We start from the raw sequence: 17,803 nt of genomic DNA, 5'->3' as shown, positions 1-17,803 counted from the left end.
GTGTCTGCATTTACAAGCAAGTTTCACCCAGGACAAAAGCGAAGGGGGGAAGAACTGGTTCTGAGAAAAATGTAATGTTAAAAAAGTCCATTAAAGTTAAACACTTATTTGCTATATTAGCATTTCTTGGAACAAACAGTGCTACTAAATGCAAGCATTTGTACAATTCATAGCCCACGTGCGGACACAACAGCTTGGCTATAATCTGAAATCTTGGTAACTTCTAGATCACAGTATAAGCACTTTTTTCTTTTTAATAATCAGCTGTTTCAGCAACACAATGAGGACACCACGCACACTGCAGTGATTTTGTGTTTTCCCATTTATTTAGAAGTTCCAAGTTCCCAGAAATTCACCAGTTTTGGTGATTTGCCTCCCAAGTCTCAATTACTAAATGTAAAACAAAAATAAAGGGCTAATCTGTCAGTCTCAAATCATACTTATCTTCAGTCATGATCCTGCATCTCAATCCACTAAATCATCCACACAGAAACCCATTGGAGAGAGCTGTGCCAGCAGATCCAATTACAGTTGCAGACCTTTCAAGTCTTATGCTAAGCACATCTGTCAGTTGTTAAGTCACACCATGTGCAAGGTAACATTTGACCTTTTCAATAACATACCCAATGGCACTAGAATTCCCATCAGCCCTTGTGGAACAACTGTGAAGATTAAAGGAGTCAGTACACCCCAGGGTCATGTTTTAATTATGGTGGCTGTGACTGAACCCTGGTTAGTCTCTCTCATGCTTTTTGTTAGGGTTAAGACCACTCCCTACTCATCATTTGTTACATAACTACCACTACCGTATGTCTACACAATACAGATTAGTGTTTGCAAACAGAGCATCTTCCCACTGCCAGGAGTTCTGTATGTGACCTGCCAGAGGACTTCAGTTGGCATCAGGAGCTCTGGTCACTTGGGTGCACAGTGAGTTGGGTAAGGGTTATATATTAAATTGGCTGATGAAGGGTGTACTGCCATCTGCAGGCTTATTAGTGACAGTCTGGTTGAGCCAGGTCTGCAGTTCTACTAATGGAATTCCATGCATTTTTGTGGGATCATTATACATAAGGCAACAGCATTGGTTTGTTTACCCCTTCGGCATGCTAAAGAGCACCGTAACACAAAAAAAAGTTACTTTTGAGACTCCTCGCCCAGTCGTATTTCCAGAATAGGGAGTGTACTATCTGAGCACTCTGCAATCAAGAGGTATGAAAGATAATGACGACAATTTTAGTCTGTTCTGTGGAAGGCATTGCTATGCCAGTGATTTCTGATGGCCTCAGTCAGTTCCTAGCCTTTAATAACAGCAATAGGTCTCAATTTAATAGCTTTCTTGCTGATGCCAGCAGCATGGCAGGTGTTAACCACATCTGTCACATTCTTATAGGATTCTGGTGCCTAGAGAGAGAGAGAGACAAAATTAGACACATGCCTCTTGCTTTACCTTTCTACTCTGTTAAAATAGGGGAACTTACTCATTGAGGAACTAGTTATTTTTACACAGCTAAAAGATTAGTGAACCACTTGAAGGACATAGCAAGTTTCTGTCTTATTCTGGAAAGAAGAATCAAGCTATTTTGAAGATATTCAGGAACTGAACTAGCCACCATACTGGACTCAGCAGCAGGAGAGAGGACACCAGGTGCCTGCGCCATGGAACAAGCCACTCCAACTTCCTTCCACAAAGAGACAGCCTATAAAGATTAACTTTCACAGTCCTATTAGTGTCTGGAATCATCAGGGAAAACCTCTATGGAGTTTTCCCTGATGTCATCATTTGGGCAAAGGACTAGATTGGGCTGGTTTCGAATGCAGGCTCTTCATGTGACACTTGGAGAACCTGACAGCATCAGGAATGCAAGAGTGGCTCCTCTAATGCCCCAGTGGACAATTTGCTGTCCATCAGAGTACACATCCAATCAGAAATTTAAAACTTACTTCTTCCATGACCAGCTTGGGGGAAGCAACACGGATTGCAATCCCCATGTCAGCCAGCTTGTCCAACACATCCTGGAAGTCCAAGTTTCGTCGAGATTTCGCTCGGGACAATGCACGACCCTAAACAATAGATTTAGATTATTTCACTTTGTTTTGTAGTTACCACGAAGAGTAAGAGTTGCATTACTAAGACCGACAGACAGTGGAAATAAAAATCACACCCCTAGGTGTTTCATTCCAGGTAAGACAGCATTTGCAGAAGTAATCATGAACAAATTTTATACTTAAACTAACCAGAGACTTGATGGGATAGAACACCCAGAATGTCTTACTTGAGGTGTACTTTTGGAGATTTCTGGTGCTATGTACACAAACCCCCAAGTAGCAAAATATTCAGTTTGATGCAAAGATTACATGCCTCAGGAGAGCTGAGAAACAGGAGACATCAGTAAAATGCATAGGTGCTCTGAGGTTCCTGCATAATTAATAGCACATCCTGAAGCGTTGTTAGGGATCACTACATGCACAACAATCCACAGCATGCAGATATCTAGGATTCCTGTAGGTCTCTCCAGTGATGAGCTCCCAAAATCCTAAGAACCGGTTCCCTATCGGGTCCTTGGCGGCACTTCCGTGGCGGGGGTGGGGGGTGGTGGTGGTGGTGGCATGCGTGCGTGTCTTCACTCACTCCGGGTTTTCAACAGCAGGTCCTTCACCCGGAGCGAGTGAAGGACCTGCCGCCGAAGACCCGGTAGGGAACCGCGGAGTGAGTATAGTACAAGTCCCACATGCCTGTCTCTCTCCCTCCCCTCCCCTCCCCCCACCCATCTGACCCCAACCCACATCCTGCCCCTGACTGCTCCCTCAGAACCCGCAAGTTTCTCCTCCCCAACCGGGGTAGCAGCAGCAGCTCCAGGGGCTATTTAAAGGGCCGGGGCTCCCCTGCTTCTACCATTCCGGTCCTTTAAATAGCTGCCGGAACCCTGGGGAAGCGGCAGGGCTCCGGCGGCTATTTAAGGACCGGGGCAGTAGCGGCAGCTAGAGCTCCGGCCCTTTAAAGAGCCCCTGGAGACCCCCGCTATCCCAGGGCTCTGGGGGCTATTTAAAGGGCCACGGCTCCCCTGCTTCTACCACCCTGGTCCTTTAAATAGCCGCCAGAGCCCTGGAGTAGTAGCCGGGCTCTGGCGGCTATTTAAAGGGCCGAGGTGGTAGAAGCAGCAGGAGCCCCAGACTTTTTAAAATAGCCCCCAGGGCCCCACAGCCCTAGCCCAGGGCTCCAGCAGTGGGGCTCTGGTGGCAATTTAAAGGGCCTGGGTCTCCAGCCACTGCTGGGAGCCCCAGGCTCTTTAAATTGCCCCCCTGGGGAAGCCGGGCCACCCCTTTAGCAACTGGTTTTACACTGGCTTCTAAATTTAACAACCAGTTCTTGTGAACCGGTGCGAATCGGCTCCAGCTCACCACTGGGTCTCTTTTTTCATCCAAACTGCTAGGTAGTCAGTATCCACAATCTGGGCTTTAACTGGGTGAGGAAGCTGCAACCATTTCTTTCCACTGTTAAAGAAGCCCTCGCCCCACCTCCTTCCACCAAGGGAAGTGCTTTGCATGGGCATCCTCAAGGCTTCCATTCCAGTTCTTAGTTCTGGGCTGTCAGTGTTTGGTGGTGGGGCTCTGTCCACCACACCAACCCTTTTTGTAGGCAAGGAAGCTAAGTGTTAGCCAGAGAAAGAGGCATCAATAGTGCACAAGGCACACCATCTGCAGCACTCCATAGGCTGGAGATCTGGGAATCTTATCTCCCCTACCCACAAGTGTAACAGCACACTGGCTGCCCCCTGAGCAGCTGTCTTTTGGATATCCCATCACAATTCCTTCTTTAACTGTTTTCTGTACTTACAGCTCCATGGCACGTGGTTCCAAAGGTCTCGGTCATGCCTTGTTCAGTACCAGTAAGAACATAGCTACAGGTTCCCATTGTCCCACCAATCAGTACTGGCTGTCCAGTCAGCTAGGGGCACAAACAAAAAAATAATAATCCCAATTTAAGATAAAAATCACTCAAGATTTGTTCCATAAACGATATAAGGGGACCAGGGGAGCCATCAAATGAATTCAGGATCACATATCCATGAAGGAGTGCTGGCAAGCCTCTGGCTGTGTACCCAGGACTCCTGAGTCACTAGATGGACCCGAAAACGCAGGCAGTGTATAAAAATGCTCATCATCATGAGGAGGCCAGGCAAACAGACACAGTTTGCCCTAAGGCAGGGGTGGGTGAACTTTTTGGCCTGAGGGCCACATCTGGGTATGGACATTTTATGGCGGGCCATGAATGCACATGAAATTGGGGGTTAGGATGTGGGAAGATCATGCAGGCAATTGTAGGTTGGGGAAGAAAGGTGAATCAGGAAGTGTCCAAAAGTTTCACTACAACCCTGAGGATACTGGCTGACACTGACAAGAGTTCCAATATAATTAATTTGCTACCCCGTTTGAACTGAAACATTTAAAATCTTCCTTGATTAGTAATACAGAAACCCTTCCTATTCATCTGAAACTCCCTCCCCTGCCTCCACCTCCCTCTAAAGTTAACCGTACTTGGTAATCAACAGCAATGAGAGGATGATGAGGAGGGAAAGCCCTGGTCGATCCCTTTCTGTGCACCAGCAGGGTCCGCTCTTTTCCATCCACCACATGCTGCTCCACTTTGGCAATGTTATGAGACACATCATAGATGACATGAAGATCTAGGTCATCAGGGGTTGTGTTGAAGACTTTAGCGAAGGCCTAAGGGAGAAAGTTTGGATGTAAACACAGGAGCAATCCCTCACAGTTATAGAAGCCTTGAAGCTCTCCCTGATTTTTAGGGGTTAAAAGCAGCAGACTCATTTGAAGATGGCCTGTCACGGGAAACAGTGTGTCAGAAAACAGACCACTGCAACTAAATGAAGTGACAGGTAAGGCAACACTTTCAGTTCAGCCTCGCTGGTTCTAGAAACACTGGGCCAAATGTAGCCCTAGCATAAGTGAATGCAATATCACTGAAGTCAATTGAGCTGTGCAAAATTTACTCTACAACCGAATTGGACCGATTATCTGTTCACTGGAAGGTTGGATCCTTCTGAAAGTATTAGAAATCAATCAGGAAGACTTAGAATACCAGAGATCAATCAAAAAGCTGTGAAACAACATGCCTTAATATTTCCTCTTCTGCCAGTTTGAGGGTAACAATAGAGACCTCAGAACTTAGCTTTTGAAAATGGAGTGTTGGCACTTCTGAAAATTTTACCCTCTCAAACTGGCAGAAGAAGAAATGTTAAGACGTGTCATTCTACATCTTTTAGATGTAGCCCAGATGTAACCCAGTGAGACTTTTCTGCTGGTAAAAGGTATTGGACTGATTGCTCTTGAGACTGAAGTCTTCTCTTAAACCAACAAGTTGATATAGCACAGGCAACAGAAAAGTACAAGCTTCACCCAGCTGCTCATCATCATGGCTCAAAATGTTTTACCTTGTTACAGGGACCTTTAAAAGAACCAGAATACTTGCAGCAGTACAGAAGCTCTGCTCCTACCTGTCTGGTTAGGAAAGTCATGGAAGAGCGGTTGACCCATGCATAGTTCCCAGCTGCTGCCATTCCCTTTAGGTAGTCCTGTCCCTCTGGGGAGGCAATTCTGGCACATGCCAACTGGCGATCATTAACTATGATCTTGTCCCGTTTCATGGCTTTCTCCATAGCCACTAAAGCATCTGGGGAAAAAACACAAAATACAACCAGCCTGTCACCTCTACCTTGAAAGACTTTAGATCTGGATTCACAGGCACAAAACACAGCTCCCCTCTCAGAGGTACCAGAAGGTGGTTGAACCTTCAACTTCCTCTTAAAATTAGAAGTGAATGTGTGGAATGATGACTTCAGTTGTTGGTACACAGGGTCCTACAGTACCACCTTCAGAGTGAAAGTAATGGAACTAGGTGCCTGGGAGAAAAGACGTGCTCCTTAGAGCATGTGTTTTAAGTTTTAACTACCTAATAGGTACAGTTAAAGTCCTAGGAGTATGGTTTAGAGGTCTTAGCACAGCACTCAGTGCAGGAACTCTGATGTTCTAAACACAGCTCTAACACTGACTTTTTCTGTGATCTCTGGAAAGTTACCACCTCTCTCCTTTTCCTCTTATTTCTATTACAGTAGTGCCTAGGGATCCCAATCAAGGATTAGAGTCTCATTATACTAAGCAAAAACAGACAAATAAAGACAGCTTCTGCCGTAGAGAGCTCACAATCTAGATATCTGTCCCATTCCCCCACAATCTCAAATGGAGATAATTACCTACCTCATAAGGGCTGTTTAAGGATTAACTCATTGTTTTTAAAGGACAATATAAGTACTGAATATATTCTAATAAACTTGACTGGTTAATGGGGTTTATTGTGAGCAGCAGACTATTCTGAAGAGATTTTATCTTATTTCAGCTCTTATAAAAGTAGTCTTATCACAGAATATACCTGTAGCTACTTGATGGCCCAGGCCTCTGCTGCCGCTGTGGATCATTACACACACTTGTCCCTTGTGATCAATGCCCATCTTCCTGGCAGCATACTCGTTATAAATGTCATCCACCACTTGGATCTCAGCATAATGGTTTCCTGCTCCCAGGGTCCCCAGCTGCCAATTACAACAACATATCTTAGCCATCTACTGATTAGACACTGGACAAAAAGTGAGCCCTTGGGAACAGAAGAATGGCTGTCTCCTTTGGAGGGGATTATGAAGGAAGAGTCATGGGTTTATGTGCAATATGGTGAATTGTAATAGAATGTGGTTAGAAAGCGGCAGTAGTGCTGCCACTTTCAGCAAGCGGCAGTAGTGCTGCCACTTTCAGCAAGCACACTGAGGAATACTTAAAAGGAAGGAATAGATTCTAAAACACAGATAGTAAAGAGAAGCCGCCTTTACATAGCCTTAGTAATAGGGCTGTGGCAATGTCTACACTAGAGTTTACAGCGGTACAGCTGTAGCAATGCAGCTGTGCCACTGTAAGATCTCGCATGTAACTGCTCTATGCAAATGGGAGAGAGTTCTCCCACTGACATAATTAAACCACCCCCAACAACTGGCAGTAGCTATAGCGGCAGCAAAACCTCTAACACCATCATAGTGCTGCGTATACTACCACTTACGCCAGTATGGCGTGCGTTTTTTCACACCCCAGAGCAACATAAGTTTTGCTGACATAAGTGGTAGCGTAGACATGACCAAAAAGTTCATAAATACAACAAACAGGTGGATTTTTTTTAAAGCCACATTCCTGGAGAAGTCAGTCATCAACGATGGAGATTTGGTCTGAGCATAGGACTGGGAGCCAGAATCTCCCAACTTCTAATCCTGGTTTTGACACCAACTCTGTACATTTGGGAAATTCACTGAACTATGTGAAACAGATAATTACCTGCTCCACAGGTAATTATATGACGGTTAATGTTTGCAAACTTCTTTAAAGGTTAAAATGCTATGGAATTGCAATATATTCTCATTAATAATGCCCAATAGAGTTGGAGGAAGAAGCTCTTAAATTATAGCAATGGTATGATCTCTACTCTAGCCAGCATTACCAACCCAGGCAATGGAAGTTAAATACAGTTCTCTTGCACGGCAGGCCAGAATTTTAGTACTAAGTCACACGACATGTTCAAGGTGTTTTTTTTTTGTGTTTTTTTTTAAATACACTGTTGACTCCGACAATTTAAGTCAATGTAACCAGAAAAAAAAAAAATCTAGAAAAGCTACCAATCCTAAAAGGTTGACAAGTGCTAGTAGTGATGAATTCAAACAGTTAGGGCCAGCTGTTTAACAGATGGGAGGGCAATTTTATATATAGGTAAGAATTAAGTTACAGTTCTTACTGTAATTTGTTCCCCCTATTCTAGCTCTGTCAGAAAACAGATTCAAAATCATAACCCCTCCCAAATCAAGGCTAGTCAAAACCTATATAAACACAGGGCATGAGTTACAGAAATGAATGAAGCTAATTTTTTCTTCTTGTTGTTTTAAACCTCAAAGTGTGTACAACCACTTTATAGGTAACATTACCTGAGGCAAACCTCTTTTCTTAGCTCTTGCGGAGACCTTATTGGGATCAGCCTGCAGCATCCTTCCATACTCCTCACAGTGCTCCTTGTCCTCTGCCCAGGCATAGCCTTCCCGGAGAGACCAGTCCACACCCATCTCCAGGGCCTCCTCCAAGTCCCTGCAATCATCAAGACACTTTCCTCAAACTCTTAAATAAGTACTAGCACAAAGTTAACCTCACATGTGATCCAAGGGTTCACATCCATGTCTGAAACGGTGAAAAGCCCATGAGTTCACTCAACTCTTTGCTGACAATTCAAAAGCCAGTTCCACAAAGATAAAATTTGTGAATAAAGCCACTTGCAACTTCATTGCTTCCCCTCCTCCGTATCAGGGTAACGACTGACATTTTAGCATCACTATCTACACCGGGGGGCAACCTTTCAGAAGTGGTGTGCCAAGTCTTCATTTATTCACTGTAATTTAAGGTTTTGCATGCCAGTAATACATTTTACATTTACAGGGGCCAGCGGATGGAACTCCAGACTGGCAGCGAGCTGAGCGGGGCCAGCAGCCATCCATCCAGGCAGGCAGGCCAGGCTGAGCAGGGCCGGCGGACAGAACCCCAGGCCAGCAGCAGAGTGCCACTGAAAATCAGCTCGTGTGCCGCCTTTGGCACACATGCCATAGGTTGCTGACCCCTGATCTATACAATTAAAAAAAACCCTCCATTATGAGAACTGATAACCTTTAAACCACCCTTAATTAATCCTCTGACTCCTAGATGGCTTTGTACTATTATTTCTAGCTGTATGTGTAGGGGAAAGGAATGGGCCAGGAAGTTTCTTTCCAACTCCTTCCAGCCTCCCACCTGTAAATCCCGTATCAAAACAAAGGCCAGACACTGCCCATCCCCCAGAAGTGCACACAAAGCCATTTACTTACTTGGCATTCATGGGGATGACACCCTTGGAGCCCACGCCAACTGGAATATGGTCAAACATGGCTTGGGCGAGCTGTTCCTTCACGGGCTGGACGTCACTTTCATCCAGATTCGTACGCAGCAATCGGACACCACAGTTGATGTCAAACCCGACACCACCTGAAGGTATAAAAAAACAAAACCACACACAAAGTTAATAGATGGGGCTGCTCAGTTGTGGGCCACAGAATGCTACACTGCAGCACTTGGCCACGTTCATCTTTAACGCTGATGTGCTTCCTGACAGAGAAAGTTTTGCATACTAAGACCTGAAGTCTTCACCAGTCCTACCACCATATTAAATGAGAGGACAGGTGCAATCTGCTCCATTTTAGTGAATTTCCATGCAGTCTGTAGGCCCATGGCAAGTTGACAATGCAATCCCCAATTAGGTCAAATCTGGCACTACTGTAATGAAAAGTATTCCATATCCACAACACCTTCTCTCAGTGCTACAGGGATACTCCCCTGCTCTGGATACTGTACTAGATCATGGATACAAAAACAGTCTCCCACAAAATCCTTAACTTGCAAAGTTGCTCCTGTGATTAATATAGAAATGTATATCCAAACTACCCAACAAGCACATTACAATTAAAATACACTGATTTTCTACCCTGCCAAACACTGCCTTTTCCATTTCTAATTTAAGTTATTTGAAAAAAAAAATCTTTGTATTTAAGGTAGCAGGCTTTTAAATTAGTGCAAAACGTGTTCTCTGGAAGACAAAGAGCAAGCTCTCCCTGCTGTCACGGTTTGGCAGTAAAATGTGACCCAAGAGTGTTTATGTTAAGTGATACTTTATTTCAGTATTACAGTGGGATTAGAGAAGAGTGATGAGAATTTTCAAGGAAGTGGAGAAACTCACAAGAGTGATGGGATTATTTACCTAGAAAGGAGACAAATAAGAGGACATGAAATAATGACTGGCCTAAAAAAAAAAAAAAAAAAGATAGATTGGGAACTTCTCTTCTCCTTGTCTCATAGCACAAGAGCAAGGGGAATGGAATTAAAAGTTGAGAAATTCAAAACTGATGAAAGGAAATTCACACATTGTGTGAGAAAATAACTTTGGAACTTGGTACCACAGGAACAGCTGAGGCCAAGAACTTAAGATTCAAAAATGGATTGGTTGTTTATATAGCTGTCAAGAATATCCAGAGACATAATTAATGAAATTTTTTTTGGAAAGCATACTATAACCTTGCTTTAGAGCCAGTATCTAACTATTAGAGATCAGGATGAGACCTATTTAGAGGGCAGATTATCCTAAATCTGTCTATTACAGGGTTCTTGAGCCTTCCTCTGAAACTTCTGGTGCTGACCAATGCCAGAGCAAGATACTGGACTAGATGGACCTGGGGTCTGGTCCATTATGGCAATTCCTGTGTTCTCATACACACAGTTTAGAATAATAGCTGTCAGATGCCAGCACAGAGGTGTTTCCAAATGGTTAATAAAGGTGAACTGAAAAGTTCTTAAAAAAAAAATAATGAGGCAAAACTATTTAGAACCTAAATCCTTAAAATAAATGGACAAACATTTTAAAACCAGAGTTAAAAATTAGTTCCTCTTTTACCTGCCCAAAACCAAGTTCAGGGGTTCTGGGCTCTCTCTTCAGAAGTTGGGAACAGACACCCAAAACAGTGTGAAGAGAGCAAGGCTCCCTGCACTATTTAGGTGCTTTGGTTGTAATCAACTCCTGCAGAAAAAACAGAACTTAGGATGCATGAACTGGTATCTTAACAGAGAAAAACTTTTCAGGTCACTATTAAAAACATTTCACTTTACTTCTGTACTGTAAAAATGTGGGCATCTCAAACAGCTATCACCAAAGACATTTCTCGAAGTATATTAGCTCAGACTCAAGTTACTCTTACCTGGTGACACCACTGCGTCTGGGTCACTCATGTCAAATGCTGCCATGTTACCAATGGCAAACCCATAGCCAGAATGTACATCAGGAAGCCCAATAGATCTCTGAAAGAAAGTTAAGCAGATTTCAAAAGGGCAGTGGAAAGACTTATTTTAAATTATATCCAACTCTATTCCACATATGGACAGGCACAACGTAAAGCTTACACGAGACTAGTCACCAGTAACAGCATCAGGGGCAGTTTACAGATCCACACACCAGTCATCTACTTGGATTCAGAGTTCCCACATTCCGCACTGACACAGGAAACAACTTTGAACTGCTTTGTGGTATTTAAGCTGATAAGCAATTTATCACTAGGACTCATCTGCCTCAGGTATAGCACATCTGCCTCATTCAATTAAACTGGATTTTATGACAAGCCCACACTCAAAGGCACAGAAGTTTAAGCATGCAGAAAGTCACCCAAAATGCCAGCAGATTGCAAACATAAAGGAAAGAAAAAAAGCCATGAAGTAAGAGGCAGGAAGGAGACAGACAGCATTTTCCAATATTGAATTGTATAATTGCACACAAACCAAGGAAGTGCTTCATCCCAACAGGTGAAACAAAACAACAACAAAAATGACCCAAGAGGTAGATGTTTAAGCTAGTTTTTGTTAGTGTGACCTGCAACACAGAGGCTCTTTTGAAGATACTTTATTTTATAATGTCTAAAAGAGGCCTGCCCTTCCCCTCCCCAACAACACTAGAAATTCAGATTCTGTCTGTCCTGGGAGACTCTACAGAGAAGTAGTAATGACTTCACAGCTTTCAAGAAAATGAACCTGATTAATTGATAAGGGTTGTGATTTTTAGTCAGATTGTTTAAAACTGTTTGAACACTTATTTAAAACACAAGCATTGGGAAGAAAAGCTGTTTATTAAGAATTCAACCTTTTCCCCTGTCCTAAGAAAGCTCGGTTTACAACCAGGAAGTCCTCTAACACAGACAAAAGTCTGGAATGGACATTTCTGTGGTAAGACATAAGCTGAAAAGCAACTTTAAAGAACAGGCCGCAAAACAAACAAAAACAGTCTGCATCCCCAATTCTTCTTCTTTACATGTCACCTTTAAGAACTTTTATAACCCCAAGGGCAGCAATTTATTGCAAAAACAAGTTAGAGCTTTTGCTGAGTTACCATGTAAAACAATTAAAAATGAAATCACCATGTTGCTTATTGATAGTTAATAAAAACTAAAAGTAATTCATCCCTTACAAAAACACTTTACTCTCAGCTTCCTGAAAAGTGGCACACCCTATCATGTATAGAAGTTTCTTAAATTTATTAGAAGCAAAAGAAAGACAAAGAAAAGTGTAGGTCCGCTATTTAGTGGGGAAGGAGAACTAATAACAGATGACACCAAGAAGGCTGAGGCGTTTTAATGCTTCTGTCCTTACTAAAATACTGTGTTAACAATCTGGTCACAATTTATCAACAACAAGGGGAAAGGACACAAGCCAGAAGAAGGAAAGAACACATCCAAGGATATTTAGATAATTTAGATGTATTCAAGTTGGTCAGGCCTGACGAAATTCCCCCTAGGGTAGTAAAGGAACTAGCTGAAGCAGTCTCGGAACTATTGGTGATTATTTTCAAGAATTCATGGAGGATGGGCGAGGTGAGGACTGAAGATTGGCAAACATAGTATCTATCTTTACAAAGGGGCACAATAAGGATCCAGGTAATTATAGCTCACTTGACCTAACTTCAATAACTGGGAAGATATTTGAACAAATTATTAAAATCATCAATTTATATGAATAAAGAATAAAGTAATAAATCATGGCCAGCATGGACACATCAAACAAATTATGCCAAAGGAACCTAATTTCCTTCTTTGACAGGATTACTGGCATAGTGGATAAGGGGGAACAGTAGACCTGATATATCTTGATTTTAGCTGGGAGGGGTTGCAAACACTTTGGAGGACAATATTAGAATTCAAAATGGCCTTGACAAATTGAAGAATTGGTCTGAAATAAAAAAGATGAAATTCCATAAAGTAGTACACTTAGGACCAGGAAAAAAAAATCAAGTGTGCAAATATAAAATGGGGAATAAATGACCAGTAGTACTGCAGAAAAGGATTTGGGAATTATCGTGGATCACAAATTGATATGAGCCAACATAATGCAGCTGCAAAAAAGTTAATAGCATTCTGGGGTGTATTAACTGGAATGTTGAATGTAAGACATGGAAGGTAATTGTCCTGGAGAGGCCTCAGCTGAAGTACTGTGCTCAGTTTCAGGTGCCACCTTTTAGGAAAGATATAGACAAGAGTCTCCCAGAGGCGAGCAACAAAAATGATCAAACCTTTCCAAAGCCTGACTTCTCAGGAAAGGTTTACTTAACCCCCGCCCCAAAACTAGGCATGTTTAGTTTTGAGAAAAGATGACTGTGGGGAGGGGTTGCTAATAACAGTCTTCAAACATGTGAAGGGCTGTTATAAAGCGAATAGTAGTAAATTGTTCTCCACGTCCTATGGAGAACTTAATTTGCAGTTTGGGAGATTTTAGAAAACAAAACAAAACAAAACTTTCTAACAATAAGGATAGTTAAACACTGTAACAGGTTTCCAAAGGACATGTAATTGTCCTAACTGGAGGTTTTTAAGAGCAATTAGACAAACACCTGTCAGGTCTGGTCTAGGTTTACTAGGCCCTGACTCAGTGTGTGTGGAGGCTGGATTAAATGATCTCTCAGTGTTCCTATATTTCTGTGATTTTCTTCTATCTGCAACATTGCATTAGAACGTAATGCTTCATGTCCCATAGGCATGAGGTGAAAAGGCAGAATGCACAAGAAGCCACAACAGAATGTGAATTTCATAAAATGTTATTTTAATCTAGAGTAACAAGAAAAGGGACACATACAGGGGCCATCATCAAAAAGTAAGCATTTACCATGGCTTGTATAAATCGCTTGATGGGGTGTACATTTTAAGTACAGACAATACTGAGGTAGGATAAATATCCCAATATCATATTTACTTTTTCAATTATCTCCACTGTAACTGTATCCTGCTGGTACTCTCCCAAGGAAAACAGCTGCTGACCTTTAAACCATACATATACAAAAGGAAAGCCATGATTTCAGGGGTGGGTCCCAAATGCACAGCTCTCTTGAAATGAAGTTCTGCACTCTAGCTCCCAACATGGCCACCATTTCGAAAACATCAACCAATTGGGGAGGGGAGGAGCGAGGGGGGGGGGAGAGAACAATTCTTCAGAGCAGTCACTCACATGAATAATGCCAGGTAGTGCAGCCACATTCCCAATCTGTTTCATGGCCGGCAAGAATCCACCAGCACCTGAAAGAAGAAAACTAAAGTTTATTCAAGGGACTTGCTAACAAACAGTGTTGATCATGAAAAGTGCTACCATATCAGTCAAGTTGCTGACTCAAATCTAGGCAGATCAGTAGTGACCAAAAGTCATTTCAATCTGGTGGAAAATGCCTGGCACTTGGGGGAGCTACAGCTCCATTACACTGAAGAGTTTCTGAAATTCTCCCACTGTGGCTCCAGTATCAATGCAGCTTCGACTGTTGCTAGCATCCAACTGCTGGTATAGGCCACCTGTCTACATTTTTACCGCCCTATAATCTAGGCCTATATAAAGGAATTAAAAATGCTGGTTCAGTCTACAACAGAGCTCCCATGAGTGCTTGATTAAAAAAAAAAGGTGGGATAATTTTTGAAAATCCTCATTAGACCATACCTCAATGAAATGAGTCTAGTGGCATCAGTACACAGGTGTCGCCATAACACAAACCACCTCCACAATTGGCACTCTTTTGGTAAATATCAAAAGATAAGCCAAGGACTGACTGGGGTATGGAGAATGAACTCCCTTTTCTTCCCACTCTGTGGTCCTTGCCACATTCCAGGTCAATGCTGAGACACTATCAGGAAGCTTGCACTCTTGATGTCCATGCTGTACCAATATCATGAAGGTAGAAACCTTCAGAGGACAGTGGCAAGTCAATTTAGGCCTACGTTTATATTTATATATAAAGAGGTTACAAAACCCAAGATCAACAGAAACATCCCCATGTTTGAATATTTCCTTCCTGCATTGTGCTGTCACATGAGAACCAGAAATTAACTGACAAGTCTATTTTCATAGGCCACTCTGAGTGAAATACAGGAAATAACTAAAAGGATATAATTATGAAAAGTGCAGTATATTTTAAAATCCCTTTAATTTTCAATTATCTAAAGTTCTTAACACAATAATTTATTAATTATTTTTTAAACTTGCTTAAATACCTTGCAGTCACCAGGACTGGCAAGCCAACATGTTTCAGCAGCACTATTTTCAGGATAGCAGTGTTGTTAGGCACACAGGCAGTGCATAATGTCATGGCTGGACATATGAGTAGCCTTCACTACACAATTTCACTGTTTTCTTTGATGCATGCAAACCACATTAATTCAGGGTCGGAGGCTTTTTTAGGAGGTGAAGGTGAAAGAAGTTAAATAAGGGAAGCAAGTGTTTGAAATTTAATGAAAACAAATGAGAATGGGATCTTCCTGTACTTACCTCCACCTCTGCAGGCATTTCGTAACTCCTCAAACATTAATTTCTCTAGTGGCTCATTTACATAAAACACTCCTTCCACCTAGAGGCAAACACCACAAGAAGGGGAAGAGACAAAATAATGAATCGTTACTGGTCTTACAAAAAACTCACTGCCACAAGCAGGACTACACTATAGAACGAGAACTGCCAAGATGAATGGTATTTAACAGATTACAAAGTATTTTTTTGTCATTTTCTTGCCATTGTTTATTTAGAAGCATAGTATTTTATTATGTTTTTGGTAGTGCTTAAGACATGCTAGGCACTTCCTAAAGACACAATCCTTGCTCCAAGAAGTTTACAATCTAAACGCTCAAGCCTGCAAACACTTAGGCCATGTCTATATGTACAGTGCTGCAGCAGCACAGCTGTACCGATACAACTGTGCCACTGCAGTGTGTCTGGTGAAGATGCTCTATGCCAATGGGAGAGAGCTCTCCCAGCAGCATAATAAAACCACCTCTGCAAGTGGCAGAAGCTATGTCAGCAGCAGAAACTCTCCTGCTGACATAGCACTGTGCACACGAGCACTTATGACGGTGTAACTTATGGTGCTCAGGGGTTAGGTTTTTTTCACACCCTGAGCAACATAAATTATGCCAACATAGATTGTAGTATAGATATAGCCTTACGCACAAAACTGCTGATATGCATTAGTACCTGTAGTATTAGGGCCTAAAGGCAGACAGATGTGAGGGAGAACAGAGGTGGTGTATATGTGGCCCAGGCGATGCGTAGGTGAGGCTCCTACCTTGTACTTCTGGAATTAGACACAATTATACCTTGGAGCATTATGCCCGGCACACCAGGATGCTTTCTCTGAAGTTTATTTTAATATTGCCAGATTCACACTCTATGGGAATCGTTAAATAAGGATGAAGAAAAAAAAAATCCCAGCTGCACCTGAGCTCTCTGGGGTCGGGGGGAAGAATTGTGCCTGCCTCCAAGAGGCCCCCACCGCCAGCCCCCAGCGGCCACTTGCTTTATTTTCAATCAAGCACCTTGGTGCTTTCTCCCCGGCTGCCGCTCAGGTGGGGAAGAGGCTTCCCCGAGAGCTTCGGGGCAAAGGCATCGCCCGGGTGCCCTTTGGCCTGAGCCGACGCAGCACCTGCCCAGGGGGCTCCGCCCAGCCCCGCCGCTGGGTCTGGTCCCAGGCTCGGGCCGCGCGACGGGTCTCGCGGACAGCGACAGGCCACGCGCCGCCAGCGGCCCCAGGGCGAAGGGGCGGGGGGGGGAGTCTCGGGGCAGCCCAACCCCCCCCCGCTCGGGCTCCGCGCGCAGGGGCGCGCGCTGAACGGTCGGTCACTGCGGAGCGTGAGCCCAGGCCCGCCCGAGCTCACGTTCATGTTGGGCACGAAGCCCTTCTTGATCCTCCAGCTGGTCTTGTCCAGCTTGTCCAGGTACTGCAGCTCATCGTTGTAGCTGCGGCTCATGGCGGCGGCCTGTGGACTCCGTGTCACACCCCCTCCCCCTCCGCTGCTCCGACTTCCGCACGGCGCCACCGGCCAGAATGCAACGGAGGCCGCCGAGGCTCAGGCTCTCTCGGAAGTCGAATATACAGCGAATGGGAGGGCAGTAGTTGAGGTTGGACGGGACCCGCCGAGGCTCACACTTCATCCGTTCAGTCTAGAGCGTTACATTACGCCAACCCTGAGGTGCTCTGCAGCGCCCTCTAGCGGCCGAGCAGGGCGCTGAGCCGTCGGGAGGGTCGCCCCCTGCGGTGTGGTGTGAGGGCTGCGCGTGGCAGGAGACCGTCCTGGCAGAACCCCGCTGCGCGGAGCCAGCGTGCGCGCGCGGCCCCGTCACAGGGCCCGTGCTGTGCAGAGCGCGGCGGCAGGGGGGTCTGCAGCCACTAGGTCCCTGCAGGGAAGGGGGATGCTGGGGGCTAGGGTGGCCAGATCATGTCCTGATTTTATGGGGACAGTCCCGATTTTGGGGTCTTTTTCTTATATAGGCTCCAATGACCCCCCCTCACCCCCATCCTGATTTTTCACGTTTGCTGTCTGGTCACCCTACCGGTGGACACTGGGGTGGGCTCTCCGGGATTCAGCCCCTGAGAGGGGGCAGTTTGCTTGTGTGGGCTACCCCTTGCTGGTCTGTAAGGACCGAGCCCTGCTGCCCCCTAGAGCTCGCCCAGCCCCGCACATGAGCTCTGCTGTGTGATCAAGAGTGAGAGTCCCGGAGGCTGCTGCCCACCCAGGGCCACCCTTTCCCACCCTGCAGTCTGCCTTGCTACCCAGCAGACACTGATAATGCAACCAGTACATCAGCTAAGGGCTAGGGCACCCCAATGAATCACAGCTGG

General features: G+C 44.3%; 1 protein-coding gene across 1 annotated transcript; it reads right to left on the bottom strand.

Annotated features, from left to right (window-relative positions):
* Nucleotides 1-304: 304 nt before the first annotated feature.
* Nucleotides 305-17,094, bottom strand: RTCB (RNA 2',3'-cyclic phosphate and 5'-OH ligase). The gene is made up of 12 exons (XM_044994557.1): nucleotides 16,839-17,094; nucleotides 15,460-15,538; nucleotides 14,158-14,225; nucleotides 10,875-10,974; nucleotides 8,958-9,114; nucleotides 8,034-8,190; nucleotides 6,449-6,608; nucleotides 5,517-5,692; nucleotides 4,540-4,728; nucleotides 3,839-3,949; nucleotides 1,945-2,064; nucleotides 305-1,404 (listed from the first exon to the last, which is right to left on the bottom strand). Exons 1-12 carry the CDS (start codon nucleotides 16,929-16,931, stop codon nucleotides 1,297-1,299), a joined length of 1,518 nt encoding a protein of 505 aa, XP_044850492.1. The 5' UTR covers nucleotides 16,932-17,094; the 3' UTR covers nucleotides 305-1,296.
* Nucleotides 17,095-17,803: the final 709 nt, after the last annotated feature.

The sequence above is a fragment of the Mauremys mutica genome, chromosome 1 (assembly GCF_020497125.1).
Source record: "Mauremys mutica isolate MM-2020 ecotype Southern chromosome 1, ASM2049712v1, whole genome shotgun sequence".
NCBI lineage: Eukaryota > Metazoa > Chordata > Testudines > Geoemydidae > Mauremys > Mauremys mutica.
The sequence above is the reverse complement of the archived record's forward strand: the minus strand, read 5'-3'. Positions and strand labels throughout refer to the sequence as shown.